Source organism: Vipera berus (assembly GCF_964194415.1).
Source record: "Vipera berus genome assembly, chromosome: 3".
Lineage (NCBI taxonomy): Eukaryota > Metazoa > Chordata > Lepidosauria > Squamata > Viperidae > Vipera > Vipera berus.
In genome coordinates, this window is record NC_138204.1 from 148,514,438 (window position 1) to 148,534,227 (window position 19,790).

Consider the following 19,790-nt stretch of genomic DNA (forward strand, 5'->3'; position numbering starts at 1 on the left):
GAGGATGATGGAAATGGAAGTCCAACTGATCTGGAAGGCAGATTGGGAAGAGCCAGTTCCCTACCCATTTATGTATTGTCCAATTTAAGAAAATCATCTATAGGCATAAAATTGAAATAGGTTATTCCTTTTTCATAGAGGGTGCTGATAAATAAAACAGCTTGCCCAATAGCGCACAGTAAGCACAGAGCATCAACTGCTACTCAGTTGAATAACTTGTCTGTGAAGGCACTACTTTTCAGATGCTTTATTCTACTAAGTGGTCTAATTCTTCACCGCCTTGTTCAACTGTCCCTGTTTTTATTTAGAAACAACCGCAACAATCACATTCTGCTTGAAAAACATTGTCCCAAGGATTAAAGCAGACATTCATTTTTTATTTTCTATATGTTCAGCTGGTTGCGTATCTCTTATAGATAAGTTATATGTGTTTTTCAGTCACATAAAAGTATACAAATTGAGACCAAGAAATGGAATTTGATTTTATGAATGAAGGCAAATATACATATCCCAGGATAATGTTGCAGGATCCAATTTCTGTGAGAAATTCCCTGAGGAGAGGATGAGCCCAAAAGCTCAGAAGATGAAACCTGTGGTCCCAGTGTCTGACCCAGATTGGATTCTGCAATTTGATTTTAGTTGATAGATGAGTAGTAACATCTAATTCAATCTGAGGATTAGTTTAAATCTGAGGAGGTTCTATTATTTTTGCACATTTTAAGATCTGTTTGTTCGAAAACTGCAATAGATAGCATTTTTCTTCTTCTGCTTTTTGAATATGTCATTTCCCAATTTACCAAGGGCCTTAAAGATATATTGGAGTAGAGGTCTCGTAAAATCCAAACTGTATAACCAATATTGTATTCCAATATCCCTGGGGGGCATCCGATTGGAGGGATTATATTATGACTTCCAAATCCTCAGACTGGTCACAAAAAATATTTATTTTTAATCAAAGGTCCTACCCATAAAAATGATCTACAGTGCTATTCCATGAATGTCTCCTCAGAAGAAAATCTCATTAACTCCTGTGGAGAGATACAGTGCCACAGACTTATAGCTAAGTGTGTTCTTTCAGGTAGCCATTTGCTGTCATTTGTGTTTATTACAGAAGGCTTCACTAAGGAAAGAAAATGGCAGCAAATTATAGTGTAGATCATTATTTAATGAGCACTCTGACTGTCACATAATTTGTTTAAAAGAAAACCTCTCAATTAACATCATGGTATCCCAATTAAAATTAATTTATATAGATTTCTCCAGAAAGTAACTCATTTAAAATCCACTTCAAAAAAAATCTGTTTTCCCTCCTCTTCTGCTCCTCCCTACAAAGTTCTGAGAAAATTATACATTATAAATGCAAACTTACTCATATTTGGGGGAGGGGAATGCCAGGTGGCTGAGATTTCTTTCAACTACAAATTTCTCCTGGAACTAAACAGGTCAAGGTTTCTGGCTTGTTGGTAGAGATGCAATTTGACATAAAATAAGTAAAATCCTTATTAGACTAGAATTTTTACCAAGGGGAAGTAAAAAAATAATGTTTAGTTATTTATTTATCCATCACAAGAAGTGACTCTGGGCAGGAAAGAGATTTACAATAAAATTAAAAACAATAACAAACATTATAAACACTAAAAGTACAGGCAGCCAAGAAAGAATAATCTAAATCACTAACACAACCAAGAAGTGTGTCCTTGGAATGTTCTTGAACAAAATATCACAAAATATCGTGAAAGAAAATATTAGTAGTAGTGGTGGTGGTGGTAGCAGTAATAGCAATAATATTAAACTTCTATGCTGCCTCACTCATTATGAATAATTTCCATTAATCAATTGTGAAAAAAACAAACAAGCCATTGAAAAACATGAGATCCTAGGGATCCACGTACATAGGAGAATTAGCTGAAGAACGGGGCTCTAATCCAGTCATGTCAAACACAAGGCGCGGGGGCCAGATCCGGCCCGCGAAGTGGTGTCATGTGGCCCGCGAAGCCATCCTGGAAACAGTGAGGGAATGGCCCCCACTGCCTTGGTCCTGGCCCAGAGACCCTCCTTCTGCCAGAGACCCTCAGATCTGTCCCACTCCTGCCCAGGCCCCCATAGGCACCCTTGATGAGAACGATGTAGAGCTGGCCACGCCCACCCAGTAGGTCATGCCCACCCTGGCCATACCCACCCGGCCCCCTGAGGGCAACCACAATGCTGATGCGGCCCTCAATGAAATTGAGTTTGACACCCCTGCTCTAATCCCTCAAAAACTTTAAGGTAAAAGTTCCTTTGAACTGAACTCATCTTCTAATGGACACACCTATGTGGTTTTATTGGCAACAGTACTGATCTGATTTGTTGTTAACTTCTTCCAAATGCATTACATCTCTCGTTATATAGATCAGTGTTTCTCAACCTTGGAAACTTGAAGATGTGTGGACTTCCACTCCCAGCATTCCCCAGCCAGCATAGCTGACAGGGGAATTCTGGGGGTTTAACTCCACACATCTTCAAACTGCCTATGTTAAGAAACACTGATATAAATTATACCTTACCTCACTTTTTTTGGAGATGGTGAGGAATGTAGACAAGGAATACATACAGGAATTGGGTATGTCTAGTCTAATGAAAAGAAGGACTAGGGAGGGTATGATAACACTGTTCCAGTATTTGAGGGGCTCCTACAAAGATGAGCACATCAAACTATTTTCCAAAGCACCAATAGGCAAGACAAGAAACAATGGCTGGAAACTAATTAAGGAGAGAAGCAACCTAAGACTAAGAAGAAATTTCCTAACGGTTAGAGCAATTAACCAAAGGAATAACTTGCCTTCAGAAATTGTGGGTGCTCCATCACTGAAGGCTTTCAAAAACAGATTGGACAACCATTTGTCTGAAATAATATAGGGTCTCCTGCTTGAGCAGGGGGCTGGACTAGAAGATCCCCCAAGTCCCTTCCAACTCTGTTATTCTATGTTTCAGGTCTTGGACCTACTGCCTAATTATCATATGAGAGGGAGAATAGATACCAGCCAATGATTTTACTATTCAGAGAGAGTTGGGTTTCAAGAACCGACCGAAAGCAGAAAAGTTAATTGGGAATTATCCGCCAATAAAACACATGCTAAAAATCAAGTATGATAGAGATTGGCTGGAGGGGGGGGGGGAGAGAGAGAGAGAAAGAAAGATTAGGCATGGGATTGCCATGGCAGAGTAGAAACTGTGGAGACCAGAGATTGATAATTGATTTCTAACAAGAGCTCTTTGACAATAGGCATTGTGCTGAAGTATCTATTGCAATGTGCTTTGCTCCATCCCTGGATGCAGTTATCAGGATTTCTAGCTGATAATCCAAAGGCGTAAGACTTAATATTAATACTAAATATTTGACTGTGAGGTTGGGATATCAGGCCTTTTGCATTAATCCAATCCTTTGCCCTTTTGGATTCTTCTATAATATATGTATAATTACACATTTATAAAATACCTAAACATTTACATTTTGAAATGTTAAGTGCCTAATAGATCCATTTCCTTGTGGTGGTTTGATGAAAACAGCTGCTTAATGTTTAATGGTAATAGTTTTCCAATTTTCACAGTACCATCTGCCCCAATGTCTTTATGCATGTGATAAATACCCACATGGCATTATTTGATGAAATGTATTGTTCTTGCAAATTGGTTTAAGAGTCTGCAAGTGCCTACATCCATTACATTTCACTTCCTTGCTGCACCAAAAACAAATAAATATATTTAATGTCTCTGAGCCTAATCAGTGTGGTTCAGGGAAGACATCAAGATTCTGTTGTGGACTAGTACGTGGTCTCAGATGCATGTGCATATCAGATGATCATTTCTTGGGCCCTAGATAAGGACTTTAGTATGGATTATGCTATACATTCAATTGTGCATCTCCGTTTGCACAACTGCAGGTAAGGCAATACTTTTGATGCAAAAATCTCCATCATTCTGGCATTTTTGCATGTTCAGCCTAGAGAAAGACTGAGGGCCAAATTCATAATTAGATTGAAATTTTATTTATGTGCTACTTCAAGAAAGATGTTCTTCGGGGCACTGTTCATGCGGAAAGGTAATGTCAGAATCTGAAATGTGAAAATATGCACTGTATTTCTCATTGTTCCTCTCTACGTTGCATTGGTCAGATGGCACTTTCACTATTGGGTCCAGTCCTGGGCATCACATTTGAGAAAAGGGGTCCTTTAAACTGGAACAGGATCAAAGAGGAACAGATAGCATGATAAAGGAATGGGCAGCTCATAAATTTAAATCATAACAATAGAGCCAAAAGGGAGAAAATGTATGAGGAATGGTTGGGTATGTCGAGTCACAAGTATATAAACTGAAATGAATAAATACATGTTTGGATCAGGTAAAAGAAAACTGTGAGAGAGACATGATAGCCATCTTCAAGAATCTGAAAGAAGAAGAAGAAGATGGGTCAGAATTGATGAGTATTGTTCCAGGAGATAGGACAAGAAGCCATGGGAATCTTTTAAAAGAGAAAGTAGATATTTTTTTATTGGTCACCAGGTATCAGCTCTATGAAACAGAACCAATCAGGAAACCAACTTCAAAGGAAGTTCAGAGACTTGACTTTACTTTACTGAGAATACAATTAATACAGAATTTGCAAGCCTGATTGCACTTTACATCCCTTCTCTTTTATATCTCAGAGAATCAGGGCAACTTGAAGAGACCCTGACTCTCTTCTGAATACTATCATTTTTCCCCCAGGACTGAAGGGATCTTTCAGCCCGCTTTGCTTAGGTAATATTGTAGTTCTTGCCTACGTCCTTCAAGATCATCTCCCAGTTTCTTTATAGCACAAGACATTGCCTCCTGATAAGAAATGTTCAGAAACGGAACATACTCCTTCAGAAGGGAATGGATTCCCCATTGCTGAAGATGTTTGAGTAGACGCTGGGGTGCTTAAGAGTGGATTCCTGGAGGTGAGAGTCCATTATTTCCAAGGCCCTTTCTAACCTGTAGAGTTTATGATTCTGTAATTCCACTAGAAAGATCTATCCAGTATTAATATAGTTACTGAAACAGGTTTTTAGAATAGTTTCTCACACAAGGCAATTATGGTTGTTTCCTGCCTCCCAGTAAAGTCCCATAAAAAGTATTTATTTAATTTGTATGGTGTCCGTTCCTGAATATACTGAGGGCCACAAAGCGATTCCTTAAATGTAGTTTGTATAGACAAACTATTAATCTACTCAACCATTTTTTTTCATTTACCATTGTTGTTTGTCTAAATTCTGGGAGAACTTGAACTTTTTAGTATAAAGGGATTTACTTTGCTGTGTCTGCTAATCATATTTACAATTATTTATCATTCGGCAAATACTGTATATACATATATATATATATATATATATATATATATATATATATATATATATATATATATATACATATATACACATATACATATACATATACACACACACAAACACACACACACACACACACACACACACACACACACACACACACACACATATATATATATATATATATATATATATATATATATATATATATATATATATATATATATATGGATGTTTGGTCATTCGGGTTTTTCCCCACGTAGAACTAAAGGTGTAGGAGCAACGTTTTGACGAAATCCCATCCGTCATCATCAGGCTAGTGGCTTCAGCTTCCTTCTTCTGGGAGAAGCATGTGGCTGTTTATGTATATGTACATATATGTATATATATATATTGTAATCTCCTATGAACTTCAACTCCCAGAACTTTTCAACCAGAATGGTCATTACTGTGAATCCTGGGAGCTGAAATTCACACAAGTGGAAGCTTTTATGACATTGCTGCCAAGAAGAGGTTCCCAACTGTAGACCTCAAGGTGTGTTTGGAACCTCAACTCCAAAAACTTTGTTGACATTGCTGATGGAAACTCCAAAAAATTGGAATTCCAGCACCTCATTTGTTTTCGTTCTTGCATTCATTTTTTTTTTTTAAAAAGAGAGGCTGCTGAGGTAATGCATCACCCCAAGGCATCACTTTTTGAAAACACCATAGTGACCAAATAGTAACCTTAAAACATAATTTGCCAGTTACAATAACTGGCTTCACACTTAGACAGAACCAAGAACTTACATTCCACCTTAGTCCAATCTGTGACCCCTACAATGCAATGGGCAGTGTATGTACTGTGCATGTGTGTTTTTCATGTATATAAAATATCTATCTCCACAGAAAGAGGTGCGTCCACCTGATACATTGCCATGTCAAACGGTCTCACGTGTTTTCTCAGCTGGGTTTTTTTCTTGTGTTTTTTTTTGCTTGCTGCTTCTCTCTCCTACCCAAATACCATGAAGCAACCAAGCTCCTCAATCTTGATAGGCAAATCTCTGGACTTGAATGAGCCATCCTCAAGTGACCGTTTTATCTGCAGCTTCCAGGCAAAGGACCAGGCTTTGTTAGATTGTGTAAAGTCCCACGTGGAGCCTCACCCGCTTGGCTCAAGGCTGCCAGAAGGTGACAGGGCAAGGTTTCTAGCTCAGCTCCAATCCAGAAATCCTTAACGGGTTTTCCTTTTCTCTCCCCATCTCTCTCTCTCTTTTTTCCCCCCTTTCCCTCCCTCCCGGTGTCTCTCCCTCTCTGTGTCCCTGCTCCTCTCTTTCCCCTTCTCCTTCTTTGCGTGTGCGCCCTCCTCCTCTTTTCCACCCCCACCCCTCTCTCTGCTTCCTCTACACCAGCTCGCCGGGCGACCCTGCTCACTGTACCCACATTAATGGCGGCTTCTTCCGAAGAGGACATAGACAGGAGACCCATCCGGAGAGTTCGGTCCAAGAGTGACACGCCTTACCTAGCCGAGGCCAGGATCTCCTTCAATCTCGAAGCAGGTGAGTGTCACCTACCCTTCGCCTCCCTCCTTAAGCCTAAAGCGGCGGCTGTTTCTGCACTCCCCCGCCCTCTTTGTGTCTGCCGGCTTGGCCGGGGGGGCGGGGGGGGGCGTGCTCTTGCTGCAGGAATGTGCATCCCTGGACACGTCCTGGCTGTCACATACAGACAAACACACACACACGCGGTTGGCTTTTCTCTCTCCTCCTCCTCCTCCTCCTCATCTAGATGCTGGTGTAGTACAAAGCACACGCGCGCGCGCGCGCGCGCGCGGACACACACCCAATGGAGAGGAGCATGAGAAGTGCTTGGGTGAAAGTCTTACATTTCCTGCCAGGATCTGAAGGCCGGTAGAAGTGATCTCAAACTTCCTAGGTGAAGAAACCCCGCACTGATGCTCATGCAGCTATACCTGGCAGCATCAGGCTTTCCCTTGTCTCTCTCCTGGTTGCCATTTCTGAATGCTCTTCAACCCCTCCTCTCCTTCCTTCAGCTGACACACTTTCCCATTCCCTCCAATTTCACCTTCTCCCTTGGGGCCTGCTCCCAACCTGTTAGCTTCCAAGTTTCCTTGAGATCTTGCTTGCATTTTCCAACTCAAGCTTGCCATCGAACCCAGAAGACTGGTTTGTGACTCCTGTCACTCTCATCTAGGAGGAAGTGGTTGAGCTCCCATCTGAAGATTTTTTTTTAGTTGGAAAGGGCTATTTTTTCCTTCTCTTCCTGCCTTCCACTTTCTCCCAGTCACCTTCTTGGTGAAGAACCCCTTAGTTTTTCATTTGGTTTTCTTAAGCTGGTCCTCTTCCTACCACAGTATGGTGTTTCAAATGGTTACTAATTATTTATGCCCTGGTTTGTATGGTTGCTCATGATTAGAATGTACTAAAATCACACCACTAATGCTAAGAAGATATGAAACGTGAAGTTTTACCTCTGTCCCTTTAAGTTCATATTAAAGATACAGGAGCATAACCAATAGCCAGTGGTCATGCTCTCCTCCACCCCAAACCCAGTCTCCAGCCATTTCTTACCATATTCCTCTGGCCCACATTAATTTAGCTCACTGATTTCATTACCAATTTCCATTTGTTGTCTTTATATTTTATTTTCTCTTTAGTGCGGCCTCAACTTTTTCCTCCATACCAGAAATGTATCCAAGATGTTTGCCTGAAATGTGACCCTGTCTCTGGACCTTTCTGATCCACTTTAGTCCAGACCTGATTATCTGGCCCACAATTTAGCCCTGGCTTAGTCTAGTAGTTCCTTCAAGGGAAAGTTTTCCCCTTAATACTTGCATCCCAAGCTACGCCTTCCTGTTTTCCCTCCATTTGTGCTTATACTGCAGTTTTCAATTCTAATTACCCTCTCCTGTCACATGTTCTTTCCTCAGTTCTGAAGGATGACTAGAGGAGGGGAAATCCGTGTTTCCATACTGTGTTCCCCTTTGCTTTTTGAAACAGATCTTTCTTGAGAAAGAAGCCAGAGAAACCCAACTTCCCATAACTATTGTTTTAGCAAAACCCAATGATTTCCCCTTAATTAAATGTATGGATACTGATATCTCAGCATATCTATCTGCTGGAATGATATGTCTCAACTCCTTAAAACATTGCTTGGAGCAAAGCCAATGGTTTTATAGTGGTTTCCCTTGAAACTTGATGTGTGCTTCTGCATCACTATGACCTTGCTCCTACTTTGTATCAAGTAAGATGTGAAATAGGAACAACTGCATATTCATTGATCAGTTCATATTGGCTCACTTATTGTCCCTGGTTTGTTTTAATAGCCCAGGAACGGAAAGATGTTTTGGATTATTGAGGACATATATTGATGAATAAAAAAAGTCAGAGGATGAAGAATATTGTATAGCACGATGGGATAGGCATAAGATGTGTAGCTGAAAAGGAGATGCTGCATGATTTCAAAATTGCTGAGTGCATGTTAAACAATTTTGTCATAAAAGTATAAGTTGAAGAAAAACCATCTTCTGCCATTATCTTACTTTATAAGAAACAAAAAACAAAGTCAACCATTGTACATCAAGCTCAATGGATTCTTGCAAGTGGATCCCAGCTTTTAATTCTAACCAAAAAGCAATCTATACTGCCAACATTTCAGTCCTTAATATGCATATGGACGGCATGAGTTTCTTCTTCTAAATATTAGGTTCTGTCATTGGTCTAATTTGGAAGAATCTGTATTCACAGAGATATAAATTATAAAAAAAACCCCACTAGAGGTTTTTTTCATTAAGCCATCTTGCATTTCATAGAATCATAGAATCATTTGATGCCTGGAGTTTAAAGTATCAATTGGTTGCTAAGCAATGTTTATGTTAATGTGCAAACAGCCTAAGAAATATGCTTGTAATGGTCATAAAATGTAAAGCAAGGGTGCCTAGCCTGGATGAGGGTAGTGATTTTATTAAGACTAACTATAAATAGAAGGGGCGTACTGTATATCCTTTGGATCTAGAAAAGAAATACACATTTTGAGTTGGATGATGGTAGAGGTTGTTTTTACTCATAATCCATATGAGTAATCCTGCTGTTACACAGGTTATTTGCATTTTTTAAAATATGAAATGTTACTTGATGCTGCAACTACAGGGTTTTTTTAATTATACTATGAACATATTTGTTGAATAAGATGACATTTTTAAGTAAGTATCTTTGAGTTTTGTCTTTGGGTAAGGCATTGCTTTTTACAGTTTCTCAACTGGAAAGTCAGTTGGACAATTCTTTAAATGCCAGTGAGGTGTGCTACAAAATATCACAGTGTCCAGTGTCCTGTTGATTTTCAGTTTGTTAGGTATGACCTCCTCCAAGACGTTCCATTTCATCTCCTCCCCAAATTTGTTTCTCCATTTCCACTTCAGTAGTATTGTATGACCACTCAGCCTTCTCTGAGTTGGTTTTGGGATTCTCTTCCTTTAAGGATTTTCCCACCCTAAACATGTATGTTTCTGCAAATCCCGGAAATCTTTCAGGCCTGGTGAGCTTGGTCTCCTGTATATGGGGGTGTGTGTGTGCCATTTTGGCTCTGGCTTGTGAGCAAAAGAGAAGGACGGGCACAGAAATAGGAGAGGCAGGCGCTGTTCATTTCAGTGTGGTGCTGAAAACAGTGCCTGTATAAAACAACAAAAAGGTACTTTCCAGCGAAGAATTATTTTAAAGAACTACATAGAATATGTGCTGTGGTTTCCTTTATGCCTGCTTTTGAATGCACCTGGAAGGAAGAAAATAAATTGTTTGTTTTTCCGTTTAACATTGCAAAGAGAACTAAAATAGTTCCAGAAGTATTAGAAACGCTGCCTCCCTTCTCACTTAATGCATTTATGATTACAGTCCCTGCCGCTCAACGGCTGGCTGTACGGCTGTATTGCCTGCCTGCTGCTGCTTCTAGGTCTGGCCTGAATCTGGTCACTGTTTTTGTTGTTAAGATAGCAGGCGGAATAAGCTGAATCAAAGAACAGACCTTGCTTATATTTGTATTTGATCAGCTAAATAATCAAAAGATCCACATTCCATACTCTTTGGGAAACGGCTGGGGGCTAATATTTTTTGTTAACTCTTTGAGCTGAAAGTTATTAGTTATCTAAACATGTAAAGCCAAGCATACGGTTTGGGAATAACCAGGATTTGCTCTTTTTCTCCAGAGTAATGAGATAACTGTCCTTCTAATCAAATTAGACTCATGATTGCATTTTTTTCATTAGATTACTTTTTTAAACAAATATATTGCATTGGCTTACATACTTTGATGGCATATATGAAAGGGGGGGGGGAAACGCCTTTGGGCTGATTTCAATGTTTAGTGGTCTCGTGGATACATTCATGTAGTTTTCACTATCCAATCTAGATTAGAATCCTGATGTTCCCTAGAGGTCTCCCATTCAAATATTATCAAAGCCCAACTCAGTTGGATATATTATATGTGCCACTGGCTTTATGGGATTGTACAGTTCTAGAATTTCTACAGATTCCCTAAACTCTCGCGCTGGCTTTTCTAAAAAAATCTTGTCCATTTGAACAGAGTTCTTTCTTTCCCTTAAACCACACACAGAGAGAGAGAAAGAGAGAGAGAGAGAGAGAGAGAGAGAGAGAGAGAGAGAGAGAGAGAGAGAGAGAGACGGCACAAGATATTTAACTTGGGCAAAAAGAAACTATGAAGATATATACTGGATTATGTTTTTAGTGTTTCAAGATCTATTGTCCACTGTTGTGACAAATTTCTAAGCCAAACCTTGGGAAGTTCTGTTCCATGTTGGCAGAAACATGAGGATCCAGTGGACCATTACTGTACAGAAATGATTGGGAGTGCTGGTTCCTCTATCCCTAACTTCTCTGAGATGACAGAGATGGCCTGCAGGAAAACTATTCAGCTGAATGTGGTGACAACATTTCACATAATTGATAGTTCAGTTTCCAATTGTGCAGAGTATGGTAGCTCGTTAAACTGAGTGCAGTTATGATTTTGTAAATTTACTGTATCAACACAGGAATGGAGGGAGCAGATCCAAAACGTGCATTTTAATCTCCCTTCAAAGTGTAGATTTCTCAAAGCCCCCTCCCCCCCTTTGCAAGACTACAAATATAGCTAACACTTATTGATCGCGATGGGAATTAGAAAGGATAAAACTTTATTACAGGCAGAAGCCAGAGTCTCAAGGGGAATTCTTTCCTGATTCTTATTTTTTTAGGGTTTTGTTTTCTAAGGAATTATAATGGGTAGTTTCTGATAACACAACCCTGTGTTTCAGTTACTCTATGGCACAAATATTGTAGTTCAGCAAATGTTCTGGGATAAACTTTGGATTTTAGTCATTATTACCTACCAGACAAATTAAAGAAGTTTAAGTGGTCCATGTGCCAAGATGATCTGGGGTTTTTGTCAACCTCATTAAACTCAGTGTGCCTGTTAATCCCTGGGTGATGGGGGGAGGGAATTGACATCTAGGCATGCTAGTAAAATACATTATTTAGTTTATGCCAGGAGGAACTCTATTCTTTTTAATATAAGTGGTCAAAATAATAACATGGAATTAATTCATTTAAATAAGAGTTATGTAATAATAATTGGCTCTGTATAAAACAAACTTAGAGGTAGGCAGATTTTGGCAATTTTAAGCGAATCCTTAAGCATTTCTCTACTCCCTGATCATGTAAGCTGGATTGGTCTTATTATAAATTATTAATGCTTTATTAATTCAGCTATGTAGGTCTTTCAAAATAAATTTGAATACATTTGTAAAAACAGGGATTTTTTTTTCTCACTAAATTATTAAACGTTGGTGGTTATGCTTGTCTTTGACTTATTTTCAAAACTTACGCATACAAGCCTTGGCAAAACATTCCCACAGAAAGTTCCATTGCAGATCATTGCAACTTAGAGATGGTTTTGCATAGATACCCTTCAGGCCTAATTCCTCTTTAAAGTTTGCATGTACAAACTGAATTTGTTTGAGAGATGCCCTTTTCCTGTAGAAGAATGAGCCAAGAAGATAAGCCTTCCAGAACAAGTTGCCTTATAGAGATTATAGTCGTGATGTACTTGCTTAGGGTTTCCATAAGATGCCTACATGGTAGAAATATGGTTTTAGATGGTGTTTGATTGAAGATAAAGGATTACCAAGAAAACTGACTTAAAATACCAGTTAACAGAGTTTGTTTGAATTCTTACCTGAACAAGATCTACCAAGAATTTTTACCTTTTGCCAAATAATTAAAACAAATTAAAAACCACTTGGTTCTTGTCTTTTAAAGAGATTGCCAAAAGAAGAAACAGGTAAGGAGACAGAGAAAAACAAGAGAGTGAAATATCCTTTTTTTTTACATAAAGGTACTTAGGTTTTTGGAGCTACAAAGATGAAATAAAATTAAGTCCAATTTATGAGAGCAGTTTAGCAAGTTTAAATTGGCTTTTAAAAATTTTGCTCCATGGTCTCACAGGCACCTCTGATCTAGTAAGTTTACAGTGACTTAGTTTTTTTTCTTTTTCTTTATTTATGGTAGCCTCAGCTTATAACACCATTTATAGTCCTCTTTCACTGCATTAGTCCTGCATGATTTGTCACTCAGCAAAATGAACTATGGCTTGTAGCATTATATTGCGTTATAGTGCAATCTTGCTGCACTTTTCCCCCTTGTACATCTCCAGAGGTAACAGAAACCATATATTAATTCACAGGGTACTATTGTATCTGACTGGTTGGTTGGCTGCTTTTGGCTGATGGAACCCACATTTCCAGACCCTTACTGCATTTAACTATCTGCTTCAGGATAGGGAACTGTTTCATTGCAATGCAATAGATTTAAGACTGTTGTAACATCCATCAAAGTAACTGGCCTAGTTATAGGTTATCTAATATAAAGGAGTGCCTTTCTAGAAAAGCACCCACTTTAGAGACATTTTGGGTTTTACGATGTACATCTGTTATCTAGGATAATATTATTCAGGTTCAGAGTAAAATGGTTGGATATTTACAGAATTGCACACATCAACTAAAACATCTGGAGGAATGTTTTCTATTTCAGTTTTGATAATTGCTTCCAAACATTTTTTTTAAAAATCTACCATGTTGAATAACGAAACTGTGTGGGTGTTTTTTCTTTTTATCTTTTATTATTCAGAATGCGTATTCTGACTCCAACCGTTGTTTAGTGATATATCCCCTTGCTGAGACTCCTGTGCCTGGCCTGTATAAGTGGATACAATCACTGCTGACAGTCTTGCCAGATAGCTGAACTCATGAAATTACCTTTTTATCATCCACGAGGATCTTTATTTGCATGCAGAGAAGATTACAGCAGACAAGATGTAGTAGATGATGAAATGGACGGTATTTCAAGGTCAAAGACAGTAATGGTCCTACCATGAGAGCAGACCACATGTAAAATGGTGTCCAGGAAGTGATAGAACATTCAGGGTTAAGAAGAAGGAGGAAGTACATCATAAAATGGGAAGGATTGGCTGAACAGATTAACATAACAGATTTACATAACAAATTAACATAAATGTTCTAGTTCCCAAATGACCACATGGTGGCAGCACAATATGCACTGTATAATACTTTATAGCTGATGTAACAGCACACTCCCTGTCCGGTATTGTAAAATACCACTATATAATCCTATAACGGTAGGGTGCCTTGCCTTGCAATCTTTACCTCCACCTTACGTACCTTCCCATCATCACTGGGAATGGCTTTCACAATGAGTCCCTTGGACCATTCAATTCTTTGAGCTTGTTGGTCCTTGAGCAGAACAAGGTCTCCAACTTGGAGATTGGGGTTCTGATGTTGCCATTTTCTACATCCTTGCAAAAGAGAAAGATACTCCATCTTCCATCGATTCCAGAAGCAGTTGATGAGGTGTTGTACTCTCCTCCACCCATCATGGTATAGATTTCCTGCTTTAAAATCTCCAGGTGGAACAGGAACAGACCCGAGCTTCTGAGTGAGAAAAGTAGCTGGAGTAAGGGATGGTTGGGGACTCTGGATCTGTAGACACTGGAACAAGTGGCCTTGAATTGATTATAGCAGACACTTCTACCAAGAAGGTGATTAAGACCTCATGAGTAAGCCTTGTAAAGTTCAAGTCCATTAGCATGGAGTCCAGTATCCTACGTGTGATTCCTATCATTCTCTCCCATGAGCCACCCATGCAGGAAGAGTGTGGAGGATTGGGGATCCACGTACAGCTCTTTTCAGCTAAAAGGTCCTGGACTGGCTTAGAACTGATTTCTAATTCTCTGCAGGCTCCAATGCCATGACTGTCTATAAATGGGTTCAGGTTGGCAATTGGACCGTTTTTTGGAATATTCTGCTTGTCATGGATACATTTGATTTCTGTGCCAAAGAGATTCTGTTGTACACTGTGTATAATGATCAGCTCACTTTCAGCAATGTCTTTTGCAGAGAGAGGTTTTTGGCGTGAGTTCCAGCCTTGACATTCAGTGTCACTAGATTTGGTGTGAGAGCATTGTGCAATATGGACTAACCTTGCAATGAAGCGTACAAGCCTTGTCCACTTGGAGAACCGTTCAAAGCGTTGACAGTCCATGATGGCTCTCTGCTCAGATCTGGTCAGGAGGGTCTTGACTTCAGGATGAATCTCTGGATCATTATCAGGATCTTGAAGATTGAAGACCTCATCTGTGCTTTCTTCTGTATGATCAGGCAGGAACTCAGGATCTGTTAACCAAGAAGAATTTGCAAAGGCACATGCAGATGGTGGCCTGGTGGCATGAAGAGGTAATGGTGCAACCCAGCTGTTAGACATATCTTTGGAGAATTCAGTGTCCATTATGTTGATGAATTCTCTGTCTTCAACTGACATGGCTATTTTGTTGTCAGCATGTGTAGTATAAAATGCTGTGCTGCCTAAGTTATCATCACAGGTGATGGGGATAACATCAGATACCTGGATGATGTCAAGAGGCTTCTCCTTTACTTCATGGTGGTGAGGGCATTGTCTGAAGTGAGATGCACACCCATTCCTTAACATGTGAGTTTTGAAGGAGTTGATCTCTGATGGTGTGTGCATTCTATTTAAGCATATATCTCCCACTATTACCCAGCCTAGGTCAAGTCTTTGTGCATATGGGGCATCATCAGGTCCATTGCACTGCGGGCGTACTTTATGAACTCTGAGAATGTCTCTTCCCAGCAAGACTAAGATGTCAGCATCCATGTCCAATTGGAGGGATCTCAGTAGCCAGGTGCCTTAAGTGGGGATGATGATATGCAGCTTCTGGAGTGGGAATCTCTTCCCTGTTGTCTGGTATTTGGTCACACTCAACCAATGATGGCAATGGTATGCCCTTCTTTGCTTTGATATGAGAGATCATGAACCCATCAGCTCTTCTGCCAGAAGTCTCTACACGACCAAAACAGGTGTTGAGAGTATATGGTGTTGCATGTCCCTGTATGCCAAAGATATCAAAGAATTTCAGTTTGACCAGGGATCTGTTGCTCTGCTCATCTATTATGGCATACATCCTGGTAGCTTTTTCAGGCTGACCCTCTGGATATATCTTGACTAGACATATTTTGGCACAGCATTTGTGACTGAAGCCTTTCCTACACACTTCAGTACATGAAGATGAGACATTTGTTGTGACTGAAGCGTGACTTTGTTGCTCCCCGCCACGATTTGAAGCAGGGTTGGATGCAGGTGGTTGCTGTGGATTGCCTGGAAGTGGAGCAGGAAGCATAGCTGTAACGTGCTTGTCACTACTGCATTCTGTGCACTTGACAAAGGCTTTACAGTCTTTAACAAAATGATCATAAGAAGCACAGCACCTGTAGCATATTCCAAGTTTTTGGAGAACCTCTTTCCGCTCTTGTATAATCTTTGCTCTAAGCTCACGACATTTCTTAAGAGGGTGAGGTTTTTTGTGAATAGGGCACTGACGATTAGGATCTTTATCTCTATCACCCGAACCACTCCGTTGAGCAGGAGATGGTACAGGAGGTGAGATGTCCATCTTTTTTGTAAACACAGCTCCACGTAAGTCTCTGTGTTTAGCTGCTGTGTTACCATACCTTGATGATGATGGTGGAGCAGGCACACTGGATTCACTGAAGCTGAAGCTGGGATAATTTCTTGTCCAGGTCTGTTCACTGATGAACCTGCAAAAATATGAGAATGGAGGGAAAGCTACATTATACTGTCTTTTGTATTTTGAGCCTTGTTGTGTCCATTTCTCCTGCAGGTTGTATGGCAGTTTTAACACCACTGGATTGACACCATGGGAGGTGTCCAGGTAGCTTAGACCAGGTAGACGTGGGTCTGTTTTTGCCAATTCTATCTCCATAAGGAGATCACTTAGTTCTTGAAGCTTGTGATTATCTCTGTTGCCTATCTTTGGTAAGTTTTGCAGTCTCTTGAATAGAGCGTTTTCTATTGCTTTCGAGCTTCCGTAGGTTTGCTCAAGTCTTGCCCATGCAGCAGCAAGACCTGCATCTGGAGAATCAACATGTACTGTTCTCAGTCTTTTAACATGATCTGCAGATTATGGCCCCAGCCACTTTATGAGTAAATCAAGTTCCTCCTTGGTGGTAAGGTTGAGATCAGCAATAGCAGCTTTGAAGGTTGATCTCCAGGATCTGTAGTTCTCTGGACAGTCATCAAACCTTGAGAGGCTAGTGTTGGTGAGCTCTCGGCAAATCATGTATCTGGTGAAGTCAGAGAGGTCTGATCTCTCACTCCTTGGTGCCAAAGAAACTTGTGGGAGCCCTTGGGTGTGAAAGTTCTCTGGTGAATAAGGGTGAGGTGTACCAGGATAGAATGACGTTCCAAGAGGATTCAGCTGTGGTTTAGTCTCTAAGGCTTGTGCTGGCTGTTGATTAAACCGTTGCTTGTTGCTGGAAGTCACCTTGTCATAGGCAGGAGGTGGTGCGGTTTGAAGTGTTGATGCACTTGTGTTGTGGAGTTGAAGAGGCTCAGGCTTTTGCAGGTTTGGGGTCTCTGAGTTGAGAGTCATAACAGTGTTGTTAGTAGGAGGTACAGAAGATGGCTCTGAATCATTGCAAATGTTATGCTTTAGCACATATTTACTGGTGCGTTCAACTGGATCTTCCATTTCTGTTGGGGTAGAACAATCTGAATCAGTACTTTCTTTCATTGCTTGTTCAAAAACTTTTAGCCTTGCTAGGGTAGCTGCTTCTTCTCTTTCTATTTGCAGAATCTTTATTTGGGATTCTGCCTCTGCTTGGAGGGCTTTGCTCTGAGCTTCCACCTCTGCTTGGCAGGCTTTGCTCTGAGCTTCCACCTCTGCCTGGCGGGCTTTGCTTCAGGCTTCTATTTCAGCTTCCTTTCTGGCAAAGGAAACTTGCACTTTCTTTGCTTCTAGACATGCACGGGCCTTTACCAGCTTGTCACTTAATGTTGAAGTCCTGGAGCGAGAGGATCTAGAAGAACATGCTGTGAGTTTAGTTAATGAGGATTTATGAGATCTGATCTCCTCCAGTTGAGCAATGCAGAGTTCTGCCTTATCCTTTGCATCTTGCACTACTAGGAGATCTCTTTGGTGGTTTAGTGCATCAGTCTTGGTTAGTTCTGCTGAGGAATCATCTGTATTAGAGTCCTTTAAGAAGGCTGTGTATTTTGCAGACAGCCACTGGTAACGTTCATAGGCTGCAGATAGACGATCTATAGAGTCTCTTAATTCAGTAGGATTATCATTAGAGCGCGGCAAAACTGGCATGTATTGTGTAGTTTTGTCCCATAAGTCTGACAGATTACTGGAGAATTCATCTCTAATTGTCTCATAGTTTTCTCTGAGTTTCTGTGTTGGTATTATTGTGTGTTTGGGTTTTAAACTCTGCTCAGCAGAATCAGCTCCCTGTACACCTGTGTGGTCAGAAGCATGATGTATCTGCATTGATTCAGCGATAAAAGAGTGTTCAGAGCCTTGTCTAGACATTTTTTCACGTTTTGTAAAAAATGGATAGTGTCTCTTTAAGAAGACAAATTGTAGCTTAAACAAGGTTTATAACACAGTCCAATATACAGAAACAGTTTTCAGCATGCACAGGAGATGTGCTATAAGCTTGTGCGACCATGTGCTTTCACAAGATAGTGGATAGCACTGAGCTTGATTGCAGATATGACACACACACACATATGGATTGCAGGCTGTAGAAATTCTACTGTCTTTGACTATTCTGATTCCAACCATTATTTAGTGATATATCCCCTTGCTGAGACCCCTGTGCCTGGCCTGTATAAGTGGATACAATCACTACTGACAGTCTTGCCAGATAGCTGAACTCATGAAATTACCTTTTTATCATCCACGAGGATCTTTATTTGCATGCAGAGAAGATTACAGCAGACAAGATGTAGTAGATGATGAAATGGATGGTATTTCAAGGTCAAAGACAGTAATGGTCCTACCATGAGAGCAGACCACATGTAAAATGGTGTCCAGGAAGTGATAGAACATTCAGGGTTAAGAAGAAGGAGGAAGTATGTCACAAAATGGGAGGGATTGGCTGAAAAGATTAACATAACAGATTTACATAACAGATTTACATAACAAATTAACATAAATGTTGTAGTTCCCAAACGACCACATGGTGGCAGCACAATATGCACTGCATAATACTTTATAGCTGAAGTAACAGCACAATGCGTGTCTAATCTCAGTTAAATAGGGAGGTCTTTAAGGGGTCTTTTGATTCACACACACATATACCCAGAAAGCATTGGTATTACATTTTCGAAGTAACAAATTTTATTAAAATGCACCCATTTTTAAGAACTACAGCTCTTTTATCACATGCATAGAATGGCCAGACTGATGTAGAATTTAAAAGAAAGTTTGGTTAGGCAGATGCAGGCTATATGTCACTCAGCTCACAGGTATCTTATCAATAAACAAGTACAATGTTTTAAATGTTGTTGATATATGTTGAGATTGCCTGAAAACTTTTTGATACATGTGAACACAGCACCCTCCTTTGCTCAATAGTGTAGGTCATGGGTAGGCAACCTTGGCTCTTTTATGACTCGTGGACTTCAACTCTCAGAATTCCTGAGCCAGCTGGCTCAGGAATTCTGGGAGTTGAAGTCCACAAGTCATAAAAGAGCCAAGGTTGCCTACCCCTGGTGTAGGTAAACAGTATTTTTTCCAAAAGGATCTCTCTGTTACAGAACTCCATTAACCCTTAACTTCTTTGCCCAAATGGATTCCTCCAGCTTCCAAATTCCCATTGAACTTCGTTGTTGTTGCTGGCTAAGAATTCTGAGGCTTCTAGACTCTGAAGGTACCTGTTTAGGGAAGGAGGAATTAAGTAATATTTATTTATTCATTAAACAGGTTTGTTTAGCTGCCTGACTGCCAGAATGCTAGATGGCAATCAAGAATAAAAATAGTGCTTAAAAATATTGAAAATGA

At 40.1% G+C, this 19,790-nt stretch overlaps 1 protein-coding gene across 1 annotated transcript in view; it reads left to right on the top strand.

Annotated features, from left to right (window-relative positions):
- The window catches only part of PHACTR1 (phosphatase and actin regulator 1), a gene marked incomplete at its 5' end in the record, with an annotated part of 247,351 nt that overhangs the window by 4,369 nt on the left and 223,192 nt on the right, over positions 1–19,790 (top strand). Inside the window, one exon of the mRNA XM_081324401.1 lies at positions 6,740–6,886. Within this exon, the coding sequence (XP_081180527.1) occupies positions 6,740–6,886 (147 nt within the window). The remainder of the gene's footprint in view (positions 1–6,739; positions 6,887–19,790) is intronic.